The 22,490-nt window shown below is 39.3% G+C and overlaps 1 protein-coding gene across 2 annotated transcripts in view; it reads left to right on the plus strand.

The window, feature by feature from the left end:
• ARID2 (AT-rich interaction domain 2) overlaps positions 1-22,490 on the plus strand; it is a 172,916-nt gene that overhangs the window by 108,931 nt on the left and 41,495 nt on the right. For both annotated transcript variants that reach the window (XM_014601034.3, XM_014601035.3), the window contains 9 exons: positions 3,220-3,286; positions 3,370-3,620; positions 5,127-5,223; positions 5,306-5,515; positions 5,826-5,993; positions 14,186-14,261; positions 15,810-15,944; positions 16,984-17,180; positions 17,530-20,384. In XM_014601034.3, the coding sequence (XP_014456520.1) occupies positions 3,220-3,286; positions 3,370-3,620; positions 5,127-5,223; positions 5,306-5,515; positions 5,826-5,993; positions 14,186-14,261; positions 15,810-15,944; positions 16,984-17,180; positions 17,530-20,384 (4,056 nt within the window). The remainder of the gene's footprint in view (positions 1-3,219; positions 3,287-3,369; positions 3,621-5,126; positions 5,224-5,305; positions 5,516-5,825; positions 5,994-14,185; positions 14,262-15,809; positions 15,945-16,983; positions 17,181-17,529; positions 20,385-22,490) is intronic.

Below are 22,490 nucleotides of genomic sequence, written 5' to 3' on the forward strand. Positions count from 1 at the left end.
CGCACCTGCCATGTATCCTGCCACTACGCCAAGCTGATGCAAAGCCTCAGTGGTCGAAGGACCTCTGTGTAAAACACGTGGATAGCACCAGTATGTGGACCCCACCAGACTGCTGGCTAGAAGGTACACAGAGGGAACCACCTAGCGCCCCCCCCCCCCCCCCCCCGGACTCACTCCCCTGCTGCGCTGAATTTCCTCCAAGGACTTCTAATTCTGGACTCTTCCTCACCCCTGCAATTGTATCCTGCTTGTTATTTGTAACTGTATGTCTTTTCTGAACCTTCTCCCTATTACAATGTGGTATTGTTGTGCAGGGTCTCCTCTATATTCTCTGTTTTGTAAGAGTCATGCCCCCTCCCTCCCCTTTCCTCTGCTCCCTCCCCCTTCTTCACCCCTGAGATTAGTTGGCTGCATGTTTCATACGTAACTTAAGTTGTATTCCCATCCCTACCCCCATCCTCTAATGTAGCCCCCTGCTTGGGTTTTTCTGTATTTCCTTGTGCTTTGAACTTGGTCATTTTGAATTTTGACATTTTCTAATAAATTAAATTTTTGGCACCAAGGGGAGGTTGTCAGGTCTGGTTCTGGCCCTCTTGGTGCTAACCTGGTATTGCAGCACCTTCAGTCCTGGTACCAATTCCCTGCAGAGGGAACACCCGCCTGGTTTGGATTGTTTTTTTTTAAGGGCCACACACACAAAAAGTTCACATCAGCATATTTGCCCAATGTGTGTCATGCATTTTATAGTCATGCTCAGTGTTGACTGCATTTAATCAACTTCACGGTTGGTTTCCATTGCTGAGCACATCCTGCTTTTGGCAGCAGTTTCACGATAGACAATGTATTTAGGGAGATTTCCTTGTATGCGATTATAAGGTGAGGACATTTTTTTCCCCCTTGCCAATTGTGAGGGAAAACCTCATCTTGTATTTGAATAGATATGGTTGGAGAACTGGAGAAGATACAGAAAAGAGCAACAAGGATGAATAGTTGTATGGAGGGGATTCCATATGAGGAGAGACTAAAGAGACTAGGCCTATTCGGTTTAGAAGAGAGACACTTGAGACATAAGGACTTACAAAATACTAAATGGTGAAGAGAAAGTAAATGGGGATTTCTTTTTCACACAGCTTGTAATTAAAGGTTAGAACTCATTGCCACAAAATGTTGTGGAAGCTGACACCTCAGAAGGCTTATTCAAAAACACAAATTCTTGGAGGAAAGGTGTATCAGTAGCTATTGAGCATGGGAGTTAGCAGTACAGCCTCTGAATCAGAACTTCCTAGACTAATAAGTACTGAAGGCTGCAAGTGGGAGAGAAACTATGGGAAAAACCCTAGTCATACCCTGTTCAATCTCCTTTTCAGCATCTACTGTCTGCCACTGTAACATGGGATACTGTGCAAGTTGGACCTACAGTCTGACCCAGTACAGGCAACCCCTGCTTAGTGCTCATAATTGTTTCCTGAAAAACTGAGCATTAAGTGAAACTAAACGTTAAGCAAAACCACCTTTCACTTTTCTAAAGCCACCAAAATCACTTCCTAAAGTCACCCAAATCACCAGAAACAGGGCTGTCAGAACTGGTGTCAGTTTCAATGCCAGCTGTACGATGCCTGTGAGCATTATAACAAAACTCGCTGAGCGCTAAGTGGAATTGGGTATCAGTGTAAAATGAGGGTTTATAGCGAAATAGCGTTAAGTCGGGGTTGCCTGTAAATGGCAGTTCTTACATTCTTACATATAATAGCAACTGCAACTTGTCACTACAGTTTCAACCTTTTCAAAGAGACTTGAGTTGAGGTAGAAGGTTTGCCATTTTAGGACATCTCTTCAGTGTTTATCTTTTTAAACATGAGCATGATTAAAGGACAAAGTCTGTGACATGGTTCTAAGATTTTCTTTTTTTGTCAGCAATGAAATTTGCAAATTTACCTTCATCACTGTCCGAAAGTGAATTGCCATAAGGGCAAGATTGTATTGAAAAATGAAATTCAGGACAGTCTTTTTTCTTTCCACACATCTTTAAAACTGATCACAAAAATCTCTTCCTTGAATGTCTCAATCTCTTCTTAAAAGGGAACCAGCTAGCTCAAAGTGAATATATGCAGCACAAAACCTGTTCTCCAGAAGATTTATCTTCATGTTCACACTTCTGTTCCTGTTTGTTCCAAAGCAGTAGAGACAGACAGACCTGTGTTTGATTTTTAACAGTTCAAAGATATTCAAGTAAAAGGTAATAACCCTTACTTTGTCGAAGTCTCCAGCATGGATGTTTGGAGGCATTGTATTGCCAAGTAAAGATACAGTTCCTTCTTCAAGGACGTTATAATTTAGATAAATGTAACTTGCAATAATGTTCTCGAGAGTAGGGGTTTCAACTTCAGTACCATGGTATCTGGTTTAGTTAATTACATTTTGTGTTCCAAAAACTGCTCTTATCATTTAGCTGGCAGTAATAACCTTCATTTCTCGTGCAAAAACTGTTTCCATCGTTTTATTCTGTGGCTGTATTTCAAGAGTGTGTAAAGTGAACCCTGTATATTTTCATCCATTTCTGAGCCAGATTGTGCAAAGCCTTGTTGTTGTGTTTAATCCTGACCAGTGAGAGTAGCCACACGGCAATAGTTTGTAGATCAGATCTTAAATTTTTCAAAGTACGTTGAATTGCTATATGGTATAATTCCCATATGTTTCGATATGTTTTGTAATGTTTTTCATTACTTCAATATTAACTTTTTTTCCACACTGGCATGAAGTCCTAGTTTCTCTGCTGTTACGATTAAATTTGTAAAGTATAAGAGAATGAACTATACTTACCTTTGGTATCCCTTCATTTATAATAATCTAGAGACAAATTTCATATGTATTATTAACACCACCTTTCTCTATATGTGAAACTAGTTCAAAAAAAGAATAGTTTACAGATCTTGTTGGTGTGGATGGTGAGCTTTTGCTGCATTGGGAGGACAGAAAGAAGTGTTCATTAAAGCAGCTATAGTACGTCAAACAACTTAGCTTTTACTTTTTATAAGTAAAGACTATACCAATAGTTAGTCTTTAAGATGTAGTCATAGCAAGCGTGAATGAAAGAGAGAGATTCTTTTTAAGGGATATTCTTATCCATTTTAAAGCATTTTAAAGTAATGGATGTAAAACAAATATTGTTAAAGCCATCACCCTTTAGAAATACAGTATAATTTTTTATTCTGTTTTCAGTTTTGGAAGGATATTGTTGAGGATAATGAAGTACGTGACCTCATTTCTGACAGAAACAAATCTCAAGGTGAGATGTCTTGAATAAACTGATTAGATGAGTTTTAGTAAATACAGAAAAGAATGTCTCAAGTTAATGCTTTTCTTTTGTAGATATTCCATCAGAAGAATGGATATGGGAATCCTTATTTCACCCACCTCGCAAATTGGGCATTAATGATATAGAAGGGCAGCGGGTACTTCAGATTGCAGTGATTTTGAGAAATCTTTCCTTTGAGGAGGGAAATGTTAAACTTTTGGCAGCTAATCGCACCTGTCTTCGGTTTCTGCTGCTCTCTGCTCATAGTCATTTTATATCTCTGAGACAGTTGGGACTTGACACACTAGGAAATATTGCAGCAGAGGTAAGGAGCTTCATTTTGTAAAAATTAAAATATCACTTGGAAAAGTTACTACTTCAATAAATAATCAGCTGGATTTTCTTAACACCTTTTTCTTGCAATTAAAAAAAAAAAATAATGGTGAATAATGCTTTTGCAATTTCAAAGCAGAAGACTTAAATGGAATGCAGTGACTAGCCGTAAGATACAGAGCAGACTCTCCAGTTTGTCTGAAAAACATCCAAGTGAAGGAATGTGAATTGAATTCCCATAGTATAGAAGGAAAATGTAATTGAGTGAAGTTAGATATTAAAAATATTCATGCAAGTTATATTATAATTCATTATTTTAAAAAATAGTACAATAATTTTTGTAATTGATAGTAGACACTAAAATACTGTTTGTGGTAATGGTCATTATGGGTTCCTATACACACGTGCAGAGTCTGCTCCGATGCACTTTAATTACAGTGCGTCAGAGCAGACATGATTAATCGAGTCTGTTGGAGTGTGGTAATTACCACGCTCCGGCCAGCTTCTGCATCCAATATATCAGCATCCCTGCACTTCAAAATGGCAGCGGGAGTGCTTAATCTATAGCTCATGGAACGAGCTTTAGATAAAGCGCCCCCGATACCATTTTGCAGCACAGGGATGCTGATGTACGAGAAGCTTCCGGTGCTTTAATTAAAGCAGCTCTTGGAGCCACTCTAATTTAAAGCACCACCCCTCCCCCAGAGTACATGTATAGATGACCCATGAGACCAAGAGGAATTTAGTGAGTTCACATAGACCTGGATATATCATATGTATCTTCAGAGAGGGAATTTTTTTCTGAGAATTTAAATATAAGAGGAAATAATAACATGCCAGCTAAATTTGTATTTTAGCATTATACACCACAGATAAAATGTGTTAGGATATTTGATACGTCTTTAAATTGTGCAATGAGAAATAACAAGAAAGAAAACAATGCAGTGGTCATCTGTGGATAGAAGTTTGACTAGCTTGTGTTTTCATGAATATCTGCTCAGCCATGGAGTATGAGATTTTTGGGGAGAGTTATTGTGTTATTTGTAGCATTTAGGATCTCTAGTTATGGACTGTGGGCCCATGATGCTAGGTGCTGTGTAAGAAGGGTAGGTAAAATTCTACCATATGCCCTTTGTCAAGTGCTGCTGTTTTACAGAACTCTATAAGATATTCATATGTATGTAGATGATGGCCTAGAAATTAAATTTTTCTCCATTCTCTAAATACTAGAATGAAAAAGGGAGGTTTGTATGTCAAGAGTGTAATATGCTATCTTCCATTACCTTAAAATAGAAAAAAGGAATTGCAATTAAAAAAAAATAGGCACTGAAAACACAGCCTTTCTTAATCATAGAAGTGAGATCTAGTTCCAACAATTATACGTTAAAGATTTTTGAGAATTGCATTTGATTTACACATTTAATAATTTGAACAATTATGACCATGGATACAGTGTAGAATGCAATGTAAATAATGTTGGGTTTCTTTGTCTTACCAGCTTCTGTTGGATCCAGTTGATTTCAAAACTACTCATCTAATGTTTCACACTGTTACAAAATGCCTAATGTCAAGAGATAGGTTTTTAAAAATGAGAGGTAAGGACTCAAACTGTCTGTCTGTTTTTGAAAATAGTGAGATAACGATTTTGACCGATTAAAACTATTTTATGTTTTACAGGCATGGAAATCTTGGGGAATCTTTGTAAAGCTGAAGATAATGGTGTTTTAATTTGTGAATATGTGGATCAAGAATCCTACAAAGAAATAATATGTCATCTCACTTTACCAGATGTTCTGCTTGTAATCTCAGCACTTGAGGTCCTTTATATGCTCACAGAAATGGGAGAAGTGGCCTGCACAAAGATTGCTAAAGTAGAAAAGAGCATAGGTGAGGGAAAAGAAAGAAAAAAAAATATCAGATTTGTTGTTTATAAAGGAAAAACTAACAAAATGTCATGTTCAGGGCTTTGAAAAATTAATGTGTGTGATTGTAATGTGTATATTGCTACAAGTACTTTTTACATATTTAAATCTGTTCTTCAAGAAGGATTGAAAATAGAAACCAATGCACAGCAGAATTTTTGTCTCCTTGTACCAAGAAAAACGCAATGTAGTTGTATGAAGGGGGTGTCAGCTTAACACAAATCAGCTCACTGTTTGTTTTCATATCATTGTTGGTTTTGTATTTAATGTTTTAGATACATTAGTGTGTCTGATTTCTATGGACATCCAGATGTTTGGACCTGATGCACTTGCTGCTGTAAAACTTGTTGAACATCAAAGCTCCAACCACCAAGTAGTGCCTGAAATCAGGACCCAGGTAGTGGAGCATGCTTCCTCCCAGGCCCATGGCACAGCTGTGTCAGGTTAGTACTGTTGCAGGTGACCCTTTCTATTTCAGTAGAACTTCCTCTATAGGATGTATGATTGTCAATTGGGCAGGTAGGGTGTGTGTGAACATACATGACTATAGTACTGTATTACTTTAGTGATTTATTTGTGCTTAAATACACCAACTTAGATGTACACATTTTAAAGTGTTGCTGACAAAGTGAATATTAAAGTCTTTGGGGGTTTTTGTAAATGAGTAGTGCTTGTCATTACATGAGAGCATTGTGAAGCAACATGGAGTCTTAACATTTTTTCAGAGCCGTTAATCTTCAAAAATTATTAAATGAAAATTACCTTAATTTTTTATTTAAAATTAACCTATGCTTGTCAGCAAAATATCTCTTATGGATCATTTCTATACTTTATAGATGTTATTAAGTACATTTTGCATTGTATTCTTTGTGAAGTGCTGGTAGGTGGCAGTGTTAAAAAAGCATTCTCAATTACTGGTTGAGGCTGTAAAACTGGAGGAAGGAGCTAAAGGAATTATTAGAGGTGAAAAGCTGAAAAAAGGTTCTCCTGAAGGCTGCAGATGTTTAATTTGTCATGTGAACCAACTTCTGCCCTTAAAGCTTGAAGAAAAAAAATCATTCATTCTTGAGGTCAATTTCAAAATGTTGTATGCTGATGATGATTACTGTTTTTTGTAATTTTATTTTAGGAGTGAAATTCTGCTTGCATTTAAGTGAGTGGTAAAACTCCCTTAGACTTCAGTAGGGCCAGAATTTTTTTCTCTTAGATGCTTATCTTTGACATGCATAGTATTTGAAAAGGATTTTTGCTTTTAAATTGATGCACAGAACTATATCCTGCTGTTGTAAAAGTTCCTGTCAGAAATTGACATTTAATATAATAGGAAAATGCCTGTTCCAGTGCTTTTCACAAGGATATGTTTGATATCAGTATAGTAATATTGAGGGTGATTCATACAATTAGAATACAACTTGTTGTGGTTTTTTGAAAACATGCACAATTTCTTTTTAAAGGTCAGCCCTTCCCAGCGAGCAACTAACATGTATTTTTCTTTTTCCCATGAAATTTTTAAGTAGCATACACTTTAAAGACCTTTACAGCTTTTCTTTGGTTTTCAGAAATTTATTTCAGTGTGTGAATGTGAACTGTACTAAATAACTAAATCCCATGTAAGTCATAGTTAGCTCAAAAGACTTTAGTACTTGCTTGTTTAGACACAGAAAAAAATAATTTTTCTCCTTCACTATCTTTTCATTTTCCCTGTTGCATTAAAGGGACACTTATTTGCTACATTTACTACTCAGAACCTCAGGCAGAAGGAAGAGTAGCATTTTAAAGAATGCAAAATAAAACAAAGCAGGGTAGTACCTTACAGACTAGCTGGGTCAGAGAGGCATGAGCTTTTTGTAGGCAATGATGATATACTTCTTCAGATACTATGAATGGATTGTCCATTCAAAGCATTAATAGTGACCTTTAATAGCATCTTATGTCTTCTAAAGCTCATGTCTCTCTGACCCAGCTAGTCTGTAAGGTACTACCCTGCCTTGCATTATGCCTGACTTCAGACTAACATGGCTAATCACCTCTGTACTCAGAACTTTTTTTCAGTTAGTCAGGTTCCTCTTCCTTTCAAAGCTACCTTTATAAAAATGTTAGTTCACAGTGGTTTTTATAAGCCAAAAAATCACCATCCATGACATCTTGACTTTTTGCTAGCTGATTGAATTTCTAAGGCCAAGTTTTCTTTAAAGAATATTGCATTGATGCTACAGCATTAATGTAGTTAGACTGATGCAGGTGTGCTGTACTTCCACTGTAGGGGAATTTTTATAAGTGCAGCTTAGTTAATAAGTTCCCAGAGTAAGTTGTGATGGTGTAAATCAACCCACTTAGGTCCAACTATGAAGACTGTATTGAAATGCTTGTATGATATTGAATAGGTTACTTAGAAGTTTGTGTTGAAGGAGCTAATATCCAAAGCAATGAAGGATGATGGAATAATCCCATTGCCAGTCAGACTTGCAGTCTACAGGGCAATGATTTTCCTCTGCAAACTAAAAACTCAGTAATACGTGCATAGGTGTATGTATTTATTACAAGCCTGTCTTAAGGCAGTCCTCATAGTATGTTTAAAATTACGTTTAGTTATCTCTTCCCGTTACTTGCAATTTTTTCAAAAGTTTATCTTCTGGTATAAATTTGCCGACTTTGGGCTGCTTTTTCAGATTTTGTATACAAAAATTGGGCAAGCTTTTTAAGCTAAATGAAAGGTTGAAAAAAATGTTGTCTAGCTTCAGATACTTGAGACTTAACGATAAGCCGCTTTTGAGTTTTCTGACTACAAAGAGTTTAAAGATCTAACATCTTCCATATAGGAACACACTACTAACCTTTTAAAGTCCTCTTGAAGCAGTAGTTCTTCCTTGAGTGATAATCCGTATATATTCCACTCTTCGAGCATGTGGTTCACTGTCAGAATCTTTTGGTCAGGAATGGAAAGCTCTTGTCTGTGGCCCATTTTAGAACTAAGGCCCCATGTCCATTTGGATCCTTTAGATTGTAAAAATATAGCTAGCCCCCAGGGACTCAACAGCAACAACAATGAACAACTAATAAAGGGTATCAACAAATAGAGCTTGACCGTTCTCTCTTTCTTTGCCTAAGGCCTCTGACAGAGGTTCCATTTAAGGCACGATGGGATCTAAGCCACAGTCCTAACAGTTGCATCTTCTGCCATGCAGTGGGAGCAGTTATGTCCCTGGACCCTAGGGCTGCCCCATGCTGGATGAGTGTCAGGATCTGTCATGGGCTAGCCCCAACCAACCACATATTTGATTTAAGGTGTTCTACAAACAAGCTACAAATTTGCTACATGTTATACATGGAATCACTTTTGTGGCTCATTTACTGCATTATCATGTCTTAAATTGACTTGAACATGTGGCCAGGTTACTATTTAATGCACAGTTAACCTATTAGTCATGTCTTAAATGTAATGTGTCAGAAGCCACATGGAACTGTGGATTGGTAAAATCATTAAGTTGGAAGCAACTTGAAGATCATGCAGTGCAGCCCTTACCAAGGCATGATTCACAGTTCTTGAAATATCCCAGACAGATCTCTATCCAGCTTCTTGAAACCTTCCCGTGAAAGAGATTCCACAATTTCCTCAGACAGTTTGTTTCGTTGTCCTGCTATTTTTACAGTTAGGGAGCTTTTTGTGAGTGCTTTTATTTAAGTCTGCTGTCTTTAGTCTAAACTGGAGTTTTTCAACCTATGGCCTGTGGGCTGAATGCGACCCATAAAGCCTAAGCGAATGGCCAGTCACCAGCTGGAGCTTGCTGGCACATCAGTGTGGTTCCTGCCAGAGGTCCGCATACATGGTGTGTCAGTGCAGGGTCTGGGTAAAGTCCCCACTGACTGGTGGTTACCTCAGAGCACTCACTGAACATGCAGAATTCTAAGAGTACTCTCCTGTGCAACCCTAGATATACTCTTCTGATGTTAAAGTTTAGCCTCTTGTGAGAGAGGGTTGAGCACCACTGTTCTAAACCCATTTTCTCATGTCCTGTCCTCTGTAGCAAAAGAGAAGAGATGATTTTTTTTTTTCCCTTTTTAATAACACCCTTTCATCTATTTGAAAACTACTATAATATCTTCACTTCTCCTTTCTTCCCAAATTAATGACTTGGTTCCTTCAATCTTTCCTTATGTGCTTTACATTCTTACCCCTTTATCATCTTTTGTTGCTAGCCTCCAGACAGTCTTCAGATTCTCTACGTTCTTCTTAAAATGCAGTCCCCCACTGAATGACACAAGTCCAGGAGTGGCCTAACCAGTCCCAAGTGGAGTGCTCCTAGGTCTTGCATACAGTTGTTCTGTTAACGCAACTCAAGATGGTATTTGTATTTTTCATGACTGCTGACCCACTGTAACTGTCATCCATGTAACCATAACATTTTCAGTATTTCCTTTGTATGATGATAGATGCTCTGGAATTCTTTAATGAGCCTGTACAGGCTCCAGTCCTGTGAGTTAACGGGTATTCTCTATTCCTGGGGATGTCAGAGAAGTTGAGGTACCCCTCCTCCCCTTATTTGCTGTACATATACGGCTCCTAGATTTGCCAGTTGTGACAGCTGAAAAACAACAATCTAGATAGGTGCGGTCCTGTTGTCCTGCTAAGGGAGCAGGACCTAAATTTAAAATTGCTCGGCCTGTCAGCAGAAAGTGATCCTCTTCTGCTCTTCTCTTGAGACCTCTCCCAATGCCATCCAATCAAGTTAGAGCTCATTTGAATAAAATACAGGCAGAATTAGCGGTATTCTCCTGACCACTAAATATATAGAGTACATGCCCTCAGATCATATTTCTACAAAGCAATATTTTGTTCTAGAGAATTCTAGGTCTGATGTCCATTTTTGCAGCACTATCTCACAGTCTTATATATGGGAAGTTGAAGGTATTTGTCTCCTAACGTTTAGATGCTGCTTGCTGGTTAACGAGGAGTGAAATGTAGTCAAACAAAAAATGATCAATTATATCTCAAAGAGCCACAATTATTGCAATAAGTTATCCATATCTAGTCTGCTAAGTCCTGGATATGTTGGCACCAGGATTCTGTAATGATGAAGAAACTGAGAAATGGTTAGCTCTAATGACTCTATACTCTGTAAGGTGGGAGTTCTTCAAGGGCACTTGTGGTTCAGGCATGACCCCAGCAGACACTGCTGGGCAAAAGATTCCTATCTCAAACACATTCCACTTATCTGGAGTGGAATGCATACAGAGATTGTATTGCACAGACGCTGTAAGGTAAGTGACTTTTTCTAAACTTAACAATAAAAATAATCCCCAGGAAGGGAATAAGCTTGGACCTTATTCACTGTTTATCTACTTTATTTAAAGTTAGATGGAAGTTCTATCTCCTTATGTTCTAACTTTAAAAATAGTATTCTGCCAATTTGTAAATGTACACTCAGTAGTTAGGGTGAAACTTACTCTTCTCTACCCTAAACCTGAGTAATTTATCTCAGTGCAGAGACCTAAGTATATGCACTTCTTCAGCCTTACCTTCACTAATAAAATAAATATAATCAAACACTTGGACATAAATAACAACAGTAAAGGAAAAACAATTTCTAAATATTTTTTTCTGCTGGGGAAAGGAATGGAGAAAGAATCTCATGTTAAAGATGCTAGTCATGTATCTATTACTGGAAGGTGCTTGGATAATGCAATGAAGGGGGATATAGGACTGGGGATGAATTTGACTTATTAGGATAGGCACACTGGCTGCATCCATACGTCATGGACTTTTGGTTCCCTGAGGATGACTAGCAGTGGCGCACCTTTTGCCGCCTCAACTTGTCCCTGGGGAACACCTGTGGCAAGTTACTCTGGGGGTGCTATGGGAAGCTGGGGCCAGCAGCCTGACCTGGGGGGCCTCCCAGGTCTGCAGCAGCAACGATTCTGCCATGCGGAGCCTGGCTGGCAGACACAGCATAGTAGGGGTGTGGGAAGCAGGCGGTATTAGATTCGGATTCAGCATGATTCGGGGACAGTGATTCGATTCTGATTTGGAGAATCAGTCATTCGGCCATAGACACAGCTTTATATGTTTTTTTTCTACATACCTCAAGGTTCCAGGCGGCTTGTGAATGATGAGATGGTGGAGCGGATGGAGAGTTCCATGGGAGCATGGAGGGTTCTCCAGTGCACTCTGTGGCAGACCCTGAAGTGGACTAGAAGTACTTCTGGTCCACTTGTGGATCTGCTGCTAACTGTGTGGGAGACACCCCCCACACCCCCAGCTCGGCGGTTAGCTGCAGGGCCACCCTGGGTGCCTCCCCCACCACCCTCCCCAAACCCAGGAGGCACCAGGCATCGAGCCAGTGTGAGAGGGGGCCCCCGCGTGCTCTGCAATGGACCTGGAAGTGGCCTGGAAGTGCTTCTGGTCCACTTCTGGGTCTGTGGCAGCATGCACTGGGGAACCCTCCACGCTCCCATGGAACTCTCCATCTGCTCCACCATCTCAGCGTTCACGAGCCACCTGGTACCTCGAGGTATGTAGAAAAAACATATAAAGCTTTGTCTATGGCCGAATCATCGAATCTGTCTGAATCAAATCGGAGGCTTCCAATTCAATTCAGAGAGATTAATGGGTCTCGTATTTTGATTCGGATTCAGAGATTTGGCCACCGAATCAGACCGAATCTCCTCTGAATTGAATTGGCGACAGAAGCTTCACACAGTCCTATAGCATAGCTGTGGGCTGCCTGGCTCTGCTTTTGAACGGCACGCATTGCCCATGTGTACACTGCTCCGCTTTTTTTTTCCCAACAGGTTTTTTGACCCCGGATTTCCAGGGGTCAAAAAAAACCCTCCGTGCTGCTTCCTTGCCACTACATACTGCACAGCTATGCTCATCTGGACGTGGCAACTGGGCGCATTCATATGAGCATACACATGCAGTATGTGGCACTGCAGACATGCTGCATATACAGGCATTCCCGGCACTGCTAATTTGCACTGGGGGTGGAATTAATACCGGGAGATCCCAGTGTAAGAAAAAGAAAATGTGCCTAAAAAAAGTGGGGTGGCACACACAGTGGTAGTGTGCGCCACCCGAAACCAGAGCTCAGCTGGCCATAGCCATGCTCGGGCTGCCAGCCAGGATCCCTGTTGCTGGATCACCATGGCTGCGGCCCCCAGGACTCCAGGTAAGGATGCTGGGGCCAGCCTGGATGCTGACCTCAGCCTCCCCTACCCCACCCAGGCAATTTTCTGCTTGCCACAGCTGTGTGCTGCTGCTGTTTGTCCCTGGGGAAACACATGTGCGCTCATCTGGATGGGCCCAGTGGGTGTGTCCCCCACATGCAGGGGCATGAGCTTGCAGCGGCAAAAAAAGTAGCAACCCAAATTTGTGCTGTTACTTTTTGCCACTGCACACATTCATGCACATGCAGTTAAGTGTAGGGCAAATTGCCTTGCTTTGGGAAAACTGCCATTTCTCCGCTTCTCCCAACTCTTGCTGTGCTGGAGGAAAGTGGGGTGGGGAGGGGAGATGCTCTGGCTGGTTGCGAGGAGTGCGTTTATTTGGAGGACTGAGACTGTGTCTGCCAGCGCATGTACCTGGAGTGTGTGCCATGCCGCTTTTTTTTGCTATAGTATTTTTTACACCAGGATTTTCAAATTTGCAGCATGGCAAATAGTCGCACGTGCCCAGCATGTGGTTTGCAGTGCTTCAAACAGGTTTGAGGCTCCAGAAATTACACGTGCCCAGTATGTGGGAATACAAAATAGTCCTTTCCTACTTTTGAACTGAAAGAGTCATTATTGCATCTCTGTGCCAATTCTAATGAGACATTGTGCTGCTGCTGGCTTGCTTCAGAATGTTGGCCTGTTGAGGATTTGGTGCAGAGACCCCTATCAGTATTTAAAGGGAGCAGAAGCTGTCCTTTGCTGCTGTTTGACTCTTCCCCATTTACAGTATTTAAGTGGTGTAGAGAGCCTTGTACAGGCCTCTGCCCCACGTACTTTGAGATTTGTACAAAGAGTTACCACTCTGAGGTGTTTAGCCATTAGTGGAGTGTACTTATACAAATCTATAGCATATATATGATATCCCAATGTAAACAGTGACTTGCACCATAGTAGTTTATCTCCAGTTTCAAACCGGGGTAAGCTGTACCAATGCAGATAGTAGTTTTATACTGACACAGAGCATCTACAACGATGCATATACAGCAGTCACTAAAAAGCATAGGTGTTGAAGATCCTTAGGCTTCAGCACATTTTTTAAACAACTTGGCATGCCTTTAAATGTGAATTGATTTAAAGCATTTGTTCAGTAAGCTATGGTGTTTTTAGGACATGGAAGTAGGATATTCTTTAAATATACTTTCTTTTTTTTTTACTTTAAATGCCTATGCATCTTTCTGTGCTTACACGTAATTAAATAATCCTTACGTTTAATTTTGTCAGAATAGATTATGGGTCTTTTGTCTGTCTTTTGTTGTGGGGAAGCTTTCAAAGATATAAAAATAAATTTGATTTGAAATTTGTTTTTAAGTACTGAATTGTAGAGTACTGTTTGTGTTGCACAAGATATTCAGTAGTAATTTACATGCACTGAATTTTGCAAGTAATTATTATGTTTCAGCATATATATTTTTTCCATTCTTCACAGCATCAAGAGCAGCACAGCATGTTGCTCCACCACCAGGAATAGTAGAAATAGACAGTGAGAAATTTGCATGTCAGTGGTAAGTTCTATACAGATATTTTTTGAATAAGAAGAAAAGCAAAGAAAAATGCCTGTATTCATGTCAGGCAGTTTTCTAGCTGGTTTCTATTCAGGGTTAGGAAGTCACATTTTTATGGAAAATAAGTGAAAACATTCTGTCGTATTGCTTTGAATAAATCTGAAAGAAAAATATCTACCAAAAATGTTCACCACGTAACAGATGATCCTGCAAACTAGTTGTCCTTTTCTGAGAGTATAGCTTAATTCCTTAACTTCATTTAAAAGCAAATCTTGCTGTAAAATCATAGATAGGTATTATCAGCTTCATCTTGTGCTACTATAGTAATAGAAAAATATTTCTCAAATATTAGATCTAGACTCCTTGGGAGGCCTAAGGAAAAAAAATGAACATGAAAGCTTCTCACCCCAAAACTAACTTTTTGAATGTTTTTGTTGGTAAAAATAATGTTTGTTGTTCATCAGTTATACAAAAAAAAATACTTGGTTCATAACCTTCAAGTAGAGCTGGGTTGATTTTTCCCAAACTAGAGCTCTTACATGTCCACTGAAGTTCTTTTTTGTATTAATCTGTTTTGATAGAATTATCCACTCTTGCCACTCCAAAAACTATAATATAGTATAAATAAATTCCTAAGATGGATCCAGGTATAGTGTTGCTTCAAATATTCATTTATATGCAGATGTCTTGATGGTAAAGTAAAGAGCGTTTCAGAGGAAACTACGTGGTTGTTTAATTCAGCCCTACAGAGAGATTCTTTGCTTAGTTACTGCAGTGTAGAAAGACTAACATAGAAGTTTTTAATTATCTAGAAAAAAGCAACTAATATTTAAATACTTCAGAATCCACCAATAATTGGAACCCTTCCATTTTTTTCTTTCAAACTCCACGTAATGCTTCAAAACCCCATAGCTTTGTACCTCATAGGTCAGATGCATACTAAGAGCGCTCAACCCCTGGCCCACAGGCCAGATCCAGTCCCTCACACAGTCATCCAACCCACAAGGCTCCACATGGGTATGAAAACTTGGTGTGCAGTAGCACCATTTCCCTGCTGCCAAATTTTCAGACCTGTGGTGAGCCCCAGGTCCTGCATGCTAAATTGAGTGTTCAGTATGGGTTTGCAGGGCCAGGTGGAGGCAACACGGGACTATCCTGTTGCACAGGGCTCAGTCCGGCCTGCGGATCTGCTCCCTTCCACTCTTCTGGCCCACAGGGCCAAAAGCTCGAGCACCACTGTACTATACTATTGCTGTCTGTGCCTCAGGACAAGTAAGTGGGACATTCCCACTCATGCCTGGGGTAAGTGGTTCTGTATGCATTACTTCTGTGCTGTTGCTTTATACAGTGGATAATAAAAGCGTATTTCATGGGCTGGGTGTTGGTGGGCACAGTATATTACAATGTCATTTTAAGCATGTTAAATTAGGAGTGGTTTTATATATAGTACAAACTCTCTACTTGGGCAGAGAAAGTGTTTCAACCCTTGGAAAAAGAATGTCCATGTTATATTGTATTTCACAGTATGTTTTATTTCTCCATTTTTAGGTTGAATGCACATTTTGAGGTGAATTCAGATTGCTCAGTCTCTCGAGCAGAAATGTACTCTGAATATCTCTCAACCTGCAGTAAATTAGCTCGAGGTGGAATTCTGACATCAACTGGATTTTATAAATGTCTTCGGTATGGTGAAAAGTTTGCACAGGGATAAACAAGAGCTTTTAGGCTCATAATGCTATTCTGCAACTTAAATTCTTTAGGGAATACCTACTTTGAGAAGAGTTTAAACGACTTCTCTGATCCTCTAGCATTTGGAATTTTAAGTGAAACAAATTTTTATAGTTCAAAGTTATTGATTGTGCTTTCTTTCAACCCCTTTGTGTTTGGCCATTTATTTATTTTTTCCTTTAGCTGTTGGGGGTTATTTTTTCACTTCTGTTGTCCAAAATGCTAATTCGGGTGGACCTGGCAGCCCCCAGGGAGATAACTAAGAGTATCTGAGTATCTCATTGCATTATGAAAATGCAGAAAAGACTGGATTTCTTCAGAAACGGGCACAACTATGGCTACTAAATACCCATTGAAAAATACTCCAGTTTCTGAAAAATAAAATAGAGATATTCCATACTCTTCCCATTTTTGCTAGAGGTTAAATATATAACCCTTTCTTGAGGAAAGACCTAATGATTACATCTTTTCAAATGGAAAGAATACCTTCCACTGTTTAGCTGAATTTGCTATAACCGTTTTGTCTGTCTGCTCAATATTCTGTGATGTATAGAAGCCAAGCTTCAGTAATTTACTACCTATTTTATTTAGGGGTAAATTAGTGTAATTTAGCTTAATTTACCAAGGAAAAGGAGAAAACAGAAAAACAGTTGCTGTAGATCATAAGGCATGTACAAAAGCAGTTAAGTGCCCCCTCTACCCTTTAAAACCATATAATTGTTTATTCCTTCCAAAACCTGATTAAACGTGAATAATCCCTAGATTCTAGCTTTTGCATTTAGGTAGACAGTGTTTTGCTGTTGCACTTAACCTTAGTTGGCAGCTAATACTCTATTTTGATTATGTATTGTGCTTTTTACTTTTTATATATTTGTACTCATCCTTTCTGCATATAGAACAAAGCTCAAACATTAAAAAAAATTAAAGGAACTAACAGTGTAAACAAGTTGAGTCACTGCTTTTATTAATGTTTCTGCATGTTTGTGTTTGGCAGAACTGTCTTTCCAAATCACACAGTGAAGAGAGTAGAGGATCCAAACAACAATGGACAGGCACATATACATGTGGTAGGAGTAAAAAGGAGAGCTATACCACTTCCCATTCAGATGTACTATCAACAGCAACCAGCTTCTACCCCTGTTGTCCGAATTGATTCTGTTCCTGATGTATCTCAGTCTCCTTCACCAGCAGGTATTATTATTATTATTTTACGCTTTGCATTTTTTATAGCTGTTGTTGGTTCTGAAACTGGCTAAACTAAGTAAAATTGAGAGAAAAGTAATTTGACAAGTTTCTGCTAGTATTGTTTTATCTGCTCAAATACTATCTTCTGTTTGACACCTGACACACCAAGTCCATAAATCACATGACAAACCACTGCTTTTCTCACTATTAATTCAAATATAATATAGTTGAGTATAGAAACTGCTTTAAGGAAAAAATGAAAGTTTGGACTTTTTCTTATGTATATTTGTATGGTTTTACATTTGAGCTTTGTTTCCTTTTTTAATTCAGACTTTGGATTATTTTGTGTTAACAGGAATCCCACATGGACCACAAAGTGTAGGAAACCATTTTCAGAGGACACCAGTTAATAACCAGTCTTCAAATTTAACAGCAACACAAATGTCTTTTCCAATTCAAGGTGTTCACACTATAGCACAGACTATTTCAAGAATTCCACAAAACCCTTCAGTTCACACACAGCAGCAACAAAATTCTCCAGTGACTGTCATACAAAATAAAGCTCCAATTTCCTGTGAAGTAGTCAAGGCCACGGTAATACAGAGCTCTGTTCCTCAGTCTGCGGTTCCTGTTACTATTGCTGTAGGAGGAGCAGCATCTAATCAAAATCACAGCAGTGCAGGACCACAGCCATCTGTTACCGTTGTCAGTTCTCAGACATTGCTTCACCACCAACCTGTAATTCAACAACAGTCTCCACTACATGCAGTGGTACCAGGACAGATACCATCAGGCACTCCTGTTACAGTAATTCAACAAGCTGTACCTCAGGGTCATATATTTGGCAGAGTACAGAACATACCAGCATGCACTTCAGCAGTTTCACAGGGTCAGCAGTTAATCACGACATCGTCACCTGTGCAGACTTCATCTCAGCAATCTTCTGCTGGTAACCAGCAACAGGACACAGTCATTATAGCACCCCAACAGTATGTCACAACATCTGCATCCAATATTGTTTCTGCCACTACAGTACAGAATTTCCAAGTTGCAGCTGGGCAGATGGTTACTATTGCTGGTGTCCAAAATCCACAAACGTCTAGGGTAGGATTCCAGAATATTGCGCCAAAGCCTCTACCTTCTCAACAGGTCCCTCCTACAGTGGTACAACAACCGATGCAGCAACAGCAGCAGCAGCAACCATCCCAACAAAGCGTAGTGATTGTAAGCCAGCCAGCTCAACAAGGTCAAACATATGCACCAGCCATTCACCAAATTGTGCTTGCTAATCCAACTCCTATTCCACCTGGTCAAACTGTCCAGTTGACTGGGCAGCCAAATTTAACTCCGTCTTCCTCACCATCCCCTGGACCAGTTACAAATAACCAAGTCCCTGCTGTAATGTCATCTACATCTACCACTCAGTCACAAGGACCCCCTCCTACTGTCAGTCAGATGCTCTCTGTAAAGAGACAACAACAGCAGCAACATTCACCAGCACCATCACAGCAACAGGTACAAGTCCAGCAACAGCAACCGATACAAATGCAGGTTCAGCCACAGCAAACTAATGCAGGAGTTGGCCAGCCTAACTCCGGTGAATCTAGTTTGATAAAACAACTGCTTCTTCCAAAAAGAGGCCCTTCAACTCCAGGTGGTAAACTTATACTCCCAGCTCCACAGATCCCTCCACCTAACAATGCAAGAGCTCCTAGCCCTCAGGTGGTTTATCAGGTGGCCAATAACCAAGCATCCAGTTTTGGAGTTCAAGGACAGTCTCCTGCTCAGCAGCTACTAGTTGGACAGCAGAATGTTCAACTGGTTCCAAGTGCAATCCAGCCCCAAGGGGCAGTACAAACAGTACCCATTTCTAATTTGCAAATATTGCCTGGCCAGTTGATCTCAAATAGCCCAGCAACTATTTTCCAAGGGACTTCTGGCAACCAAGTTACTATAACTGTTGTGCCAAATACTAGTTTTGCTCCTGCAACTGTGAGTCAGGGAAATGCAACTCAGATCATTGCTCCAGCAGGAATTGCAGTGAGTGGAACTCAGGCAGGAGTTGGGCTACAGGTGCAAACACTTCCGACTACTCAAGCACCTCCAGCTGGACAATCACCATGTGCTGCTGCTCCACCATTCAAAGGTGATAAAATAATTTGCCAAAAGGAGGAAGAAGCAAAGGAAGCAACAGGTTTACACATTCATGAACGTAAAATTGAAGTAATGGAGAATCCCTCCTGTCGAAGAGGAGCTGTGAATGCCAGCAATGGAGATGCAAATGAAAATGAAATGCAGGTGGGAAGTCTTTTAAATGGGAGAAAGTATAATGACTCCAGTCTACCTCCTTCTAACTCAGGGAAAGCTCAAAATGAGGCCAATCAGTGCTCACAAGTCAGAAATGGGCCATCATTAGAATTGGGTGAGAATGGATCTCCTGGAAAGCAGAACTTTGAGCAAATGGACACACAGGAAATTAAAAGTGATTTGAAGAAGCCCTTGGTTAATGGAATCTGTGATTTTGATAAAGGTGATGGTTCTCATTTGAGCAAAAACATTCCAAATCACAAAACTTCCAATCATGTAGGAAATGGTGAGATATCTCCAGTGGAACAACAAGGGAATTTGGATGCCACACAGCAAGATACTGCCAAAGGTGATCAAGGGGAAAGAATTTCTAATGGGCCTGTATTAACTTTGAATAGTTCACCCATTGTAAGCGGTACACAGGAGTCTGCAAAACTGTTACCCCAACAACTTAGTGGTACCAATACTGATTTACCTAATGGACCTCTAGCTTCAAGTGTGAATTCAGATGTGCCTCAGCAACGCCCAAGTGTAGTTGTCTCTCCACAATCTACGGCCTCTGTTATACAGGGGCATCAAATCATAACAGTTCCACACTCGGGATCTAGAGGGTCCCAATCTACCCTATCATCTGAAGTTCGGTCTACTAATGGCACAGCAGAATGCAAAACTGTTAAGAGGCCAGCAGAGGATAATGATAGGGAAACTGTTCCAGGAATTCCAAATAAAGTAGGAGTTAGAATTGTTACAATCAGTGACCCCAACAATGCTGGTTGCAGTGCTACTATGGTTGCTGTGCCAGCTGGAGCGGATCCAAGCACTGTAGCTAAAGTAGCAATAGAAAGTGCTGTTCAGCAAAAGCAGCAGCATCCAGCAACATATGTACAAAGCATGGTCACACAGGTAGGTAATGCTTTTTTCATGTTTATTTTATCAGATGATATTTATATATGAGACATGAAAATGCAAATTTGCTAATCTTATATTATCCTGTATGTAGTATTTTTAAATACTCTACGTTATGGTTCGTGGACTCTTGCATAGTTAAGTTCTTCTGATGATTCTCATTCAGTTTTTGATGCTAGTTATATTAGTATAGTGTAAATGCATTGAAAAGGATTAACTTCTAATAGGTTACATCTCTCTAATGGATTGTGGAAAAATGCACATGCTCACTGTTCTCTAAATTAAATTGTGTTATTATTTGGAAAGTAAAGGATGGTTCCTTGTATCTTGGAGTCTTAAAAATATTTGCCCGTATCTAGCTGCCACCATTGAGGATAAGTATCCTATAAAGTAATAATCACAGTTGTGTAGTATTCTGTATAGCTTTCTTTTATACCTATGTTATAGGTTTCATAACTGTATTTCTGATGCATGAATTTTGAGTGATTGTTTGCCTAGCTGTTGTGTTAAAGCTTTTCATTTCAGTATATTCTAGCTTGTTGAAGTGGGTTTTGCCTTTGGAGATTCTTAAAAGATAGTAAGCTCATAAATGTTTCACTGCAGCAGTTAGTAGAATACAGTGCTCATTCATTAGTCAGAAAGGATGCTGTTTTATTAACAGCCTTTGACTCCAGGCAGTTATACCTCCTGGACTCTATGTGGGTAGAACTGTCTCATGCATCACATTCTCACATGCATCAAATTGAAAGGGCATTAGTTTCTTTCTGTGGCTAAATTTACTTTACCATATAGTATGAGCTCCCTCAGACCTCATGCCAGTATAATATATGTTCACTCTTTTTGTATGACTTTAAGCACATATTTACTCAGTTCAAGATTGTTCTATCTCTAAAATTCATTTTAGTAAAGTATTTGGGCAGAAAATACCGTTACTCTGATTTAAAGAAAATTCTTTCAAATTTTGGATTAGAGTAAATAATGGCATCAATAGATTTTATATGGTAGGAGGCAGGTAAAATGTAATGAGAGAGAGAGAACCAGGGAAATTCTTAAGGGGTTAGTGTTCTTATCACTTGAGGCAAGATTAAGTATTTGTTCAGTCCTTTTCTTTTCCAAATCCTTTTCAGGATTTAGTAGATGCTCCAAAACTAAACTGTAAGTACAGTCAACTTAAAACCATCCTGAATAATCAGACATTATTTTCTATCACCACATTAGATTTTTCACTGAAACATGTTTTGTTTTGGGGGGGGGGGGGGGGGGATTTGTTTTTTTTTTCTTTTTAAAAAATACAATTCAATTTTAATAAGTCCTTGGCTTCCTTACCTGAGGGAGAGAGAGGTCTTTTGCCCTAAAAATACAAAGGATTTTTTTTTAACAGTCATAAAACATGTTTGTGAAAATATATTTTGCAAATATAAATAAGTTACATAATGTAATCCTTGGTCGTTTTATTTATCTTTGATAGGAATCAAAGTTGTTTGATGGAAAAAATACCTATGAGCAGCAAACTTAAGGTTCATCCCATCTTCGCTAGTCAGAATTTCCCTAGTATGTTTTCATCAGCTGAAAATCATGCATTGCATAGCGTTATAGGGGTTGTGCAGTTTGGATTTTTTTCCTCTAGCCTTGCTAAATTCATACATATATAGGCTGTATATTTGTGATTAAACTGTTGGGGTGTTTTTTCCACTAAAATAGGTGACAGCATACTTACTTTCTAGACAACTGACTGATGTGAATTAAGAATTATTTCTGAGAATAGTTAAAATTTGACATTTTCAGAATGTTAAGAAAGAGTAAGAAGACTATGAATTAATTTTTCCCTTTATAGTATATTTAAGCATATGCCTACCATAACAAAAAGAAGTTGTGAGGTATTTTTAAAAAATGGGTAAAACACCCTTTTTTCTCCTTGTCACATTCTCATTATTTCTGTTGTGGTCCTTTACCTATTCACACAACTATGCTGCCAACAGTGTTTATCAGCTGAGGGAATGATGCAGATGCAGGTTTCACTGAAGCTGTTGAGAGTTACTTTAGTCAGTCAACAAATAATCTCGCCTTCTATCTGCTTACCCTTTTCCTCCTGTCTACAGGCTG

This window comes from Alligator mississippiensis, chromosome 4, assembly GCF_030867095.1.
Source record: "Alligator mississippiensis isolate rAllMis1 chromosome 4, rAllMis1, whole genome shotgun sequence".
Lineage (NCBI taxonomy): Eukaryota > Metazoa > Chordata > Crocodylia > Alligatoridae > Alligator > Alligator mississippiensis.